Source organism: Mastigoproctus giganteus, chromosome 2, assembly GCF_048544385.1.
Source record: "Mastigoproctus giganteus isolate SK-2022 chromosome 2, ASM4854438v1, whole genome shotgun sequence".
Lineage (NCBI taxonomy): Eukaryota > Metazoa > Arthropoda > Arachnida > Uropygi > Thelyphonidae > Mastigoproctus > Mastigoproctus giganteus.
Window position 1 is genome coordinate 37230025 of NC_143576.1, and position 12071 is coordinate 37242095.

Genomic DNA, 12071 nt, shown 5'->3' on the forward strand with positions numbered 1-12071 from the left:
AGACTTCAGTTATAGCTCGGACACAGCATGGTTTTGTTAAGGGGAAGTCTTGCCTGACCAATTTGATTGAATACTATGATGCAGTCACAAAAGAACTGGATGCAGGGAATAGCTTTGATATTATATACTTGGATCTTAGAAAGGCTTTTGATACTGTTGAACATGGAAGACTGCTACACAAATTGGAGCAGTGTGACATTGGAGGCAAATTGCTGCTTTGAATAAAGGGTTGGTTGAGGGGGAGAAGACAGAGGGTGGTTGAGGGGGAGAAGACAGAGAGTGGTAATCAATGGACACTGCTCATCGTGGACTGATGTTATTAGTGGAGTCCCTCAGGGCTCAGTGTTGGGCCCATTATTGTTTTCTGTATTTATAAATGATATTGATGATGGTATATCAAGCTTAATGTCCAAGTTTGCAGACGATACAAAGGTTGGCAGGGTTGTCAAGGACACTACTGACACTATGCTGCTGCAACAGGATCTGGAAAGGTTGAGCAGATGGGCTGAGAGGTGGCAAATGAAGTTTGACATTGACAAATGTAAAGTACTACACATGGGAAACAGCAACCCCAGAGCAACGTATCAACTCTGTGGTACTACACTGACAGTGGTAGAGAATGAAAGGGACTTGGGGGTGGTTGTGCAGGCAGATATGAAGTTCTCTGAGCAGTGCAGACAGGCTGCAAGAGTAGCTCATGGAGTATTGTCAATGATATACAGGAATTTTTCCAGCAAGGATAAGGAGGTGAGTATTCCCTTGTATAAGGCAATGGTCAGGCCACACCTAGAGTACTGTATACAGGTCTGGAGGCCTCATTTCAAGAAGGATGTAGAGCTGCTGGAATGAGTACAGAGAAGGGCAACAAGATTAGTGAATGGAACAAAGGGGTGCTCTTACGAAGAAAGGCTTAAGTTTTGCAAATTACAGTGTCTGGAGACTAGGCACCAGCGAGGTGATCTGATAGAGGTGTATAAAGCCTTGAATGGTTTGAGCATGCTCAATGCTGATGGGATTCTTCCTCTAGCTCAGAATAATCACCTGAGAGGGCATAAATTCAAATTGAGGAAAGATATGTAGGATAGACGTGTGGAAATTTGCCTTTAGCCAGCGGGTGGTTGGTTGGTGGAACAGACTTCCATCCCTTGTCGTGGAGGTTGATAGCCTAAATAAGTTTAAGGCTCAGCTGGATAGGTATTTTGAACGAACAGAGGGGTGAAGTGGAAGTGGGTTTTTTTTTTTTTTTTTTTTTTGTCTGATGCTGCATAAGCTTGCTTTCTTGCATCAAATGCCTCTACTAATGCTAATGCTAATGCTATACTTTATATTTAAGAGTTCATTTAAGCCATGTATGTTGTTTACACAATTCTCAAACAACAATACTATGCTCATTACCAATATTGCAAAAAGGTAATTTTTTAAAATTTTATTTTTTAATCTAAATGCAGGCTGCACTAAGATTTAAAGCCTATTACATAGCTGTATATCATTATTTCTCAGTGGATATTTTATTTATTTTGTGTTCTAGAACACTGCAAGCATAAATAATTTATAACAACAGCATAGTTAAAAAAAAAAAACAAAAACATAAATATAGTAACCTGGTTTACATTCAATGTTACAAATAAGTATTTTTGAATTTTATGCCCTTCTTCATGCGCATAAATTCAAATTGAGGAAGGATGGTTGCAGAAATAGATGCACATAAAATAAGTTTACCTTCAGCCTGTGAGTGGTTGAATGTTGGAACAAATTTCCATCTGTTATTGTGGAAGTGGATAGTTTGAATAAATTCAAGGAAGAATTAGACAAACTATTAGAGGAGGATGGATAGGTGATGTGAGAAGAGGGAAAATTCTTTTCAGGAAAGATCTGATGGCCATTATTAACAGTTTTCCATTTCTTTCTACACACTGTTTTTATGCTTATGCATAAAAACAGTGTGCAGTGTTTAAATTCTATTGGTTCCAGCATATAGAATTTAAATACTGTCTCAGACCACCGTAGTCACCTTTACGAAAGCAAAAACCCTTCCCTTTACCCTTGATGGTAGTTACCTCTTTGAGTAAATCCCACTTCAGCACACTGTGATCACTGCCAAGTAGTGGTTCCTTTATCTGCAGATTCTTGATGCATGAAGAATCACTACTGATAATCAGATCAAGAGTATTAATCCCTCTAGTTGCCTCCCGAACAGGCTGCTGTAGAAAACAACCATCCAATAAATCTACAAAAGCCTTGCTGGTGTGTGTGTGACCAACCCACAAATTCCAGTCAATATCTGGGAAATTAAAATCTGCCATTATAAGACTCTAATTTACTGGCCTACTCTATTTCTCTGGACAATTGCTCATTATACTCATCAGATTCATTAGACCTATAACACACACCTACTCTCATTTTTCCTTTCGCAGTGCTTATGTCACACGAAACAGACTCAACATTGCATTGTCCACTCAACTGGATTTTATGCGCTTCCTTAGATTTTATGCATTTCTTAACTAACAGCATAACCCCTCCTCCCTTCCTGTCCTGTCCTGTCTATCCTTTCTGTACACATTGTTCTCCCCACATTCCAGTTCTGCACTGCTTATGTCTGTGTGACACCATGTCTCTGACAACCCAACAATATCTGCCTTTGAATGTCTTGATTAGCACTTCAAGCTCATCAAATTTATCAACTATACTCCTAGAATTGGTGTACATGCAAGTATACATGCACCTGTTTCTACTTTTAGTTACCCTAACACAGCCCATGTATTTACTTGTTCCCCTATGAATTTAGCAGTCCTGGAAATTCCCATTGCCTTGCTTTCCAGGTTGCTGCTTAATTGCATTTCACTAGAAGTAGTGCAAGAATCACTTTTACCTCTGCTAGCGACTACTGTTAATCTATTAGTCTCTGTATCCCCCCCCCCCAGGCAGGCTAGCAGTTTTCTGACACACCTAACTCTGCCTCGATAGCATCAGGAAATATATACTTGCACTCTTTCTATTTAAGTGTATCCCATCCCTGTAGAAGCAATCTCTCCTGTTAACAAGCACAGACCACGCTGAAAAAAATTCTACCCCTTGAGCCTTGCACTATCTCTCCAGAGCCGAATTGATCGACAAGGATCTCATCATATACTCCCCCGTCGTGTCTGGGCAGAATTGCAGATACTTTCAAATTCAACCCTAACTCACGGCTTTTTTTCAGCATTGTCTTGTACTCGTTAAGTAATTCTGCTGGTCTCCTACTCTTAATATCATTAGTGCCAACGTGTATAACAATATCACCCTTTGTGCCTTTAAAGGATGATATCTGCCCTACGGCATCAACCTTTGCCCCTGGCAGACATACCCTGGTCCTGTTCCATCTATCCATTTTGCACAATATGTTCCCCATTTCCCTGACAATAGAGTCACCTACAACAACTAGTTCCTTTGGGACCAGCGCATTCTGCCTTGGGGATTGCCGCTGTGTTGCGTGATGTTCAAGTGTAAGCTTTGGCATTGATGTGGGCAGCTGAGAGCTTGATGGGCCCCTCAATTTAAATTCTTCGAGGGCATCCACCCTGTCCTTCAAGCTCTCATATTAGCCCATGCCAAGTTGGAGCCTGATTTCCTCCACTCCTTACATCATGCACACACACAAAGACATTCCCCTTGGCAATATCATGTCCCATTCCTGATTGTCCACAAACATCAAACAAGCATTTCAATAGACTGTGATTCGGAGTACAACCGTCCCCCCCCCTTTAGTTCTTCCCTGAGCCATAGCACTTCCACTAGTTTGAGCCTTTTGCTTTGCTGCTCTGGTCTGAGTCATGATTTCTATTCAAGTTCAATAAAATTCCAATACAAAATATAACCCTAAACCTATATCCCAATGCAGTTATAACACTATATATATGTATTTCGGTATTGAATATTATCTCCGAGTTATGTTATATGACTTTCTTATCCCCTCTCAACTTATATGTATTAATTTTTGATGTTACGTTTGTAATAACTAGGTCGCTTTATTTGTCAATTGAATTGTACTTAAAAAAAGTACAATTCAATTGACAATGAAATTTAATAAGATTAATAAAGCTCAAACAATTATATGCCTAGTCTCCAGATACTGCAATTTTTCCCCTCACTAATCTTGCTTTCATCTCTGCATGCATTCCAACATATCAACAGCCTTCTGCAAATGGGACTTCCAGACCTCCATTCAGTACTCAAGATGTAGCTTAGCCATTGTCTTATAAAATAGGATAATCACTTCTATATCCATACCAGCAAAATTCTGTATATCACTGACATTCTGTTCAGAGAACTTCATATCTGACTGAATATTATTCCTAGATCTTTTCATTCTCGACTACACCGAGTGTGGTACTACACAATTGGTATGTCACAGGCAACACAGAATATTTCAGTTTCCCATAGGATAACATTGTGAGTGTCCACCCACTCCAGATGGAAAATGTTGCCTCATCTGTGACCAGCAATTTGCTTAAAAGGTTGTCCAACAACATTCAACAACAGGTGAATACATTTGGTACATCTGCTGGCTATAAGATAGGAGTATATGTTAAATTATTGGCATATCAAGCATGGCACAGAAACCACAGATAGTTGTCTCAAGTTCTTCCTAGGGCTGCTGTTAAATGTTGTATCCAAATTACTAAATCTTGTCAGGCTGACACATCAATCAGTACCAATACTGCTGTTGTTGTTGTTGTTGTTGTTGTTGTGGTGGTTCATCAATAACTTAGGCCTTATGTTTCAAGAACTGTATTCACAGGCTGAAAAATTGAGAGTAACTCATGGAGACAAACTTTACTTCCTCTAACTGAGATCAGTTAACTACAGCCTCAATTGAAGATGACTTTAGAAATTCCTCCAGTCATATGGGAATCAAACTCCAACCTCTCCAATGGAGAGCCAAGTGGAGAAAACACTATATTGTCACAGAGAATGTTTAACGATATACCTAAAATCTGTAATACCAATATGCTAATATTGAGCCATTGTGTATTATGTCTATGTGTGTGTGTGTGTGTGTGTGTGTGTGTGTGAGAGAGAGAGAGAGAGAGAGAGAGAGAGAGAGAGAGAGAGAGAGAGAGAGAGAGAGAGAGAGAGAGAGAGAGAGAGAGAGAGAGAGAGCATGCACTTTTCTATTCACAAGCCAATCTGCACATTGTGCAGACTGAAAAACCGTAACCCCTTTCTGCCTGAGATTGGCTGACTACAGTCCCAACTTAAGAGACCTTCAAAAATTCCTCTCCTTTATAATGGGACTTGAAATGAATGACAAGTGACGAACCCACCATACTGTGACTTGGTGTTCTGCAAAGAACATTGCATAACTCTCATCTTCTTTGTCTCAAGTTACAGATAAGTAGTCAAATGAGTTACAGATGAAGTCAAGTACAGATAAGTAGTCAAAGGAGTTATAGATGAAGTCAAGTAACAGGTCAACATGATACTATTTACACAGCTTTCTTTTCACAATGCTTTATCCAAACAGAATGCTCCATATTATTATATATAAGTTATTATATTTTTGGAGTAAGAACCTTGGTTAAAAGAAAAGCACTATGAATATTTTATACTTTTTTCATACTGAAGGTGGTGAATTCTAAATCTCCATAAGCTGCTTCAATACCTGGAGAGTTCTTGCTTGAAGTGCAGTACTTAAGGGATCTTTCGTACCTCAGTGGAGAACAAGGAGTGGAGCACCTCATAACTTTTGGTTCAAGATCATCTGGAATAATTTCTCCTCTTGCAAGTTTTGTACACGTCTAACAATAACAAAAAATAAAACCAAAAAAACTTCAGCTTATTTTCCTTATTAACGAATTAATAGCAGCTATTCTAAAACTTTCATAAAATATAGTTTTAACATTAGATTAATGAATTGAATATTTATTTCCTAAGAAACAGGACTTCTAATTCTGATCTAATTTTTAGCCTAGAATCTTAAGGCAGGAGAGCTTAACCTTTTCACAATGTGAGAACAAAGATAAGAGATAAGACAGAGACACAAAATCTGTACTTGTAGGAGACCCTTCCCTGCTAACCACAGGTTCAATGGCTGCATATTTTTTTAATAATGCCACATTAACATTCTTTATGATTTGAGTGATATACATTGTTGAGCATTACTGACAATGCTAGGAAATATATTTTTGAGTTAGGCAGTCAGCTCACAATGTCATACACCAATAAAATTTTAGATCAGAGAGCCTCAAACTATGACACTGTTTAGTGCAACTGCATCATCATTACTACATAGTTGAATTTTAAGAAAAACTGAAGTTTGTAGATTAGGCATTGTTATTATAACATCATGCCCTTGTTAATTACAAAACAATTGTGTTTGCTCAGTAATGATGAAAAAAATTGCTGATAAAAATATTTAGTGGGTGATGATGAAATAGTATCAACATATATGAAATCAATTAGTTTACTAAATTGACTGCACAATATTAGCAACACCAAGAAGATTTCTTTCCGTAGTTCTGTTCTATAAAAGGATCTCCCCCACCCACCCAAGAGAGTGCTAAACTACAGAAGTCAGTTGGAGCTTTCTCAGGTCCAGTATCAATAAATAATTCAAATGAACCTAGGGATCTGAGCATGACAGTGCAATCAGTTAAAGGTTGAAGACGATTTAATTTTATTTATTTGCTAGCTAGGGGGCCTGGTTTTGCCTGTCATGTTCCTTTCAAGTCATTTCATTAGTCACAATGGTGCTCTCTTTCAGTTATAACAATGACATTAATAAATACTGCAAAATTTTCCAGTAATTAGATTTTAAACTTTTTTCTCGTGCAGTGGTGTAACTACGGTCTTTTGCATCTGGGGAAAAATCCTTCAGGTGTCACCTCCTAAATAAGGTTATCAACTTGAAAAAAAAAAAAAAAAAAAAAAAAAAAAAGTTTTAAAACTTCAGTGATTTTAGGAAATCACAGAAAACTAAGGAACATTAAAAATTCAGTGAATAAAGTATAGTGTTACACAGTACAGTCAGTCTTAGTATAACACGAGTTTACACTACACAAATTCAATTGTTTGTTTTGGGATTTATTGGGTGCATCAGCAACTATGGCCATAGTGTGCCATACATATGGTAAGTACACATGCCATTTCTTCTCAAATAGAGAAAATGGAAAAAAAGGAACCAGAAAGTAATTTTTTAACTAACTAAAGGAGGTGATATACTTTAATCATCTTGAGAAAGTTATAAATGCTTGACACATTTGTTTCATTATTTAAAAGTGAAGTAAGTGTAGGAGGATCTTCTGTTATGGCTGGAGTGCAAAGATTGTGGCGTTCTCTTGTATATTTTGTGCATTCAACCAGAATGTGTTTCACTGAGAGCATTGTATTACAGTGATGACATTGAGGGGGTATCTCTCCTCTTAAAAGATAACCATAAGTGATATTTGTGTGACTTATTCGCAGACGAGCCAATATTACCTCCTGATGTCGGATTGAACTGAAGCTAGAAGGCCATCGCTCAAGGTTTGGCTTGATACTTCGAAGCTTATTGTTAAGTTGATTTTCCCATGATAACTGCCATTGGAACATGCATTTTTCCTGGATTATTGGTCGATAGTTTTGATGAGGCACTTTCCACTTGTTCTCGGGTGGTAGGTGAGCTAATTCGGCAGCATTGTCCGCTAGTTCATTTCCAGGAATTGGCAATGTCTTGGGACCCAGCAGAAGTGTATGTTTTTCCCAAGTTCTGATTAGGTATGTAAAGAGCTGACTATTCCTTTCACGACTGAGTGCGTGATGTTCATGATGTTTTTTAGTGCTTGAAGTGCACTTAAAGAATATGTGAAAATTATGCTGTTGTTAATATCAGAGGACTCAATATGATTCAGTGCAACCTGAATTGCTATTAGTTCGGCAGAAAATATACTGAACTCACGTGACAACTGATAAGCTAATGTGATGTTTGGAAAAACTGCGGCGATTCCAACGTGGACATCATTCTTTGACCCATCAGTATGTACTACAGAATAGCAGGAAAACTGGTCCACTACTGCATGGTATAGTTGCATGAAGTTTTCTCTATGCAATGTAGATTTATTCCATTTATGTAGATGTAAGTCACATGATGGTGGAGTGATATTCCAAGGAGCAAGAGAGGATGGGAGGCTATGTGCCACATTGTCTAAGGTTAAATTTAGTTCTTCTAAAAGGTGTTTTATTCTCATACCCAAAGGATGGTTAGCATTAGGGTGGTTTTGGTATAACCTGCTGTGCTATGATGTGAAAAGTATCTGCCAATTTGGGTGTTCTGGCATAGATCTAATTTTATAGGCATAATGTAGTATCAGTTGTTGTCGCCTGATCGAGAGAGGGCATTCGTGTGCTTCAGCATATAAGCTATGTATTGGAGACATGCTCCTAAAGCAACGACTATTCCACTATGATGGATAGGGTCAAGCCAACGAAGGGCACTAGGTCTTGCTGAACTATACACTGGTGCTCCGTAGTCAAGTGTCGATCTTATTAATGCTCTATATAACCATAATAAAGTAAGGTGATCGCTCCCCCACTTAGATGCAGAGAGAACCCAGATGATATTTAATTTTTGTTGACATGATGTTCTTAGTCTTTTGATATGCTCAAGGAAAGCAAGTTTATGGTCTAAAGTGATTCCTAAGAACCGTATGCTGGGATGAACTGCTTATTGGTTGGCGATTCAGTTGTAGCTCTGGATTGGGGTGAAGTTTGCGTTGGCAGCAAAAATGGATGCAAAATGTTTTTTGCGGACAAAGTTGAAATCCATTAGTCTGAGCCCACGAACAGATCTTAGTTATTGCCCCTTGCAACTGTTTCTCAACAGTATTCATGTTTTTTGCATGACACCAAATACTAAGGTTGTCTACAAACAGTGCTTTATCAATAGTGTTTGGAAGTTGTCCGGCAATGGTGTTTATTGAAATTATAAAAAGTGAAGCACCGAGTACAGAGCCTTGAGGAACTCCTTCTTGTGAAAATACTTGGGACAGTGAGGTTTTAAATCGAACCTGGAATGTACGCTTGCATAGGAAATTCTGTATGAAAATCGGGAGGTGACCCCGAAGTCCATGGCGATGTAATTCGCCATGGACTAACACATGATGTTCCAATCTGAGGAACGCATTCCGAATGGAGTTCTCTAGTCTGACTAGTATATCTAGTGTAGATCTGTTTTGTCGAACACCGAATTGTGCAGAATGTAGCAGATAGAAAATTTTCAAGGTACCAGATCAGTCGGCGGTTCACCATCTTTTCGAGAATTTTGCAAATGCAACTGGTCAAGGCGATTGGTCTATAATGAGTGGGATTTGTAGGGTCTTTACCTGGTTTTGGGAAGGCAAAGACCGTACCATGATGCCATTGATTAGGGAATTTATCTTCCAGGAAGAGTCTATTGAATAGATTAAGAAGTGACTGTAATGATTTGGTACTTAGTTTCTGTAACATGGAATAATGAGTATTATCTGGTCCTACAGCACTGTGTCTAGATGTTGGCAAGGCTCTATGTAATTCGTGGATGGTAAAAGGTAAGTTGTATTGTTCATCTCCTTTTGAAGAGAAGTTTAACTTTTGTTTTTCTAAACTTGTTTTCAATCTTCTGAAGGTCGGTGCTGATGTTCTGTTGCTGATGTTTTGGCAAAGGCTACACCTAGTATATTGGCAATTCCAGCAGGATAATTTACATTCTGTCCTTTCCATTCCATGATGGGTAGAGGTGTCATTTTATATTTGCCACTCATTTTTCTGATTGTTTTCCAAATTTTGTGTGTAGGAGTTGCTTGATTTATAGTCGAAGTGAAGCGGATTCAAGCACGAATTCGATCATACATGATTTATAAATAGGGGAACGATATCGTATATAACACGAACCGAATTCGCTTATGCATGATTCGCCTTTGTGTTTACAAGAAATGGCAGTCGAACGCGGAATCATCCCAACTGAACGCAACACGGTATGAATGAAGAGAAAATTCTGAAAACGTATTTATGTTTTTTTATATCAGTGAAGGGGAAACACATTTCACCATAATAAGGTAAAAACCCACACAATTCCAGCTATTAGTATTGTCGCAAATTACATTAGATCGAGTTTATTACCAGTTTATAATTTCACTGGCAGATTTCACTAGCAGAAACACAACTGGAAATTGTTTATATTGTTTTATGGTAGTGACCCCCAGAAATGTGCTTTAGTTGTTGTTGTTATTTGGTTTTTAGGAGCATTAGCAACTAAGGCCATATTGCTCCAGGGACATGCGGTGGTCATTCTCTGACCTTTCTGCATCCTCTGTATTTGGTAGCTCACTGGCTCGAACCCCGGTCTAATAAAAAAGCATGTGCTATGCACTGCTGCTCCTGCCCACCTGGCTACGGAGGTGCCATGTGCTTCAGTAAAATGTGAGCTGTTAATAGTGTATCTCTGCCTTTACGGTGTTGTTTATTCAATTGCTACATGTACGGAGCTTTGTTTAGGTGTATCAAGCGTGCCTCCTCATTTTGTAATTGGGCTTTATTCCCTAAAAATGAGTAAAATACTTAAAAGGTGTGAAAAGGAAGCTTCCTGAGATTACATTCAGAGAGAAAAAGAAAAGCAATATCTATAAACAGAGGCAGACTGGATCAAAAATTCTTACCCGGGAAAATCTGTAGTGGCCTCACAGTATGGTTTATGGCCAAAATCACACCGGCCTCCAGCCAACCGGGATTTCCCAGGTAAGGCTTATGGCCAGTCCGCCTCTGTCGATAGAGAAAAAATATGAAATTGTGAAATGCTTTGAGTGAAATGAAAGGCCATGTGATATTGCACGTGCTATAGGCCTAAACGAGACAATGCTGAGAATTAGAAAGAATGCAGAGAAAATAAAAACAACTTTCATAGCAGGAACAACTCAAAGTGTAATTAAAATCCATTAGATCAAGACACTAAGAATTGGAAGCGATGGAACGGCTGTCATCTGTTTGGATAGAAAATCAAACAAAAAACAAGTTTGCTTATGATAGAAGCAAAAGCATTAGCAATATTTTATTACGTAATAGTCATAATAAAATACGTAAATATTTTATTACGATTATTTATTGTGTTTGGTAATGTTTTGGTTACAAATGTGTGTTCAATCTTGGGTGGTCGGAATCTAACCCTATTTTTCCCATAGGGTCTGTTGTTTATATTGTTGTTTAGATGCTAAAAGATTTTGCATTGCACGAGGGTTTCTAGGAACACAACTATTGTGCTATACGAGGACTGACTGCATTTAATTTTTAAAAATAACTAAATGCACAAGGCATAATATGTTAAGAGTAAGAGTTTAATATCTATATAATATCGGTGTAGCTACACCATAGATAACTCTTAAGAAACTACAATGGTAGTGTGGGAAGCATCATTTGCATTGTATCTCATATTGTGCTCTTCCTTCACAAAGAGTTGAATTGGTATTGCACTACCTCGAATAAATAATTAATAATAGAGAAGACTATTGTTACTTATTCTCAGTGAGTACCACCACCCAGAGGGAATAGTTTTCAAATCTATTTGTATGTATGTGGGATAATAACTCTGCTATCCACTTGTCCCTATTAGACTTAGAAAAGTAAAAAGTAGAGGGAAAAGTTAAAGTAGGAGTGGAAGAAGAAAAGAAACGGTGTAGAAGAATGAAAGGGACAGTAACTCCTTCAACTCACACCACTCAAAAACTCATAAATTCCTCGAATAGGCAATGCTTCCATAGTAGAGAAGACTGTTGTTACCTATTCTCGAAAACTGCGTGAATATCAGGCTCCCCCTGACGGTTCCGTTTCAAAGCTATTGGCCTACCATCAGTGGGCGGGCAGGTACTCTGGTATTGCGGTTTGACAACCCAGTTGTGAAGATAATCACACAATATGAGAGATGCCAAAAGGTTTATATGATAATATTTAAAAATAACTAAATGCACAAGGCATAATACATTAAGAGTAAGATCTTAATATCGGTGTAGATACCCCATACATAACTCTTAAGAAACTATGATGGTAGTGTGGGAGACATCATGTGCTCTGTATCTCATATTGTAGTA

General features: G+C 38.2%; 1 protein-coding gene across 1 annotated transcript in view; it reads right to left on the reverse strand.

Moving 5' to 3' along the window:
• Positions 1-12071, reverse strand: part of LOC150089270 (spatacsin-like) — a 445059-nt gene that overhangs the window by 238807 nt on the left and 194181 nt on the right. The window contains exon 9 of the mRNA XM_090389929.1: positions 5642-5777. Coding sequence (XP_090246055.1) covers positions 5642-5777 — 136 coding nt within the window. The remainder of the gene's footprint in view (positions 1-5641; positions 5778-12071) is intronic.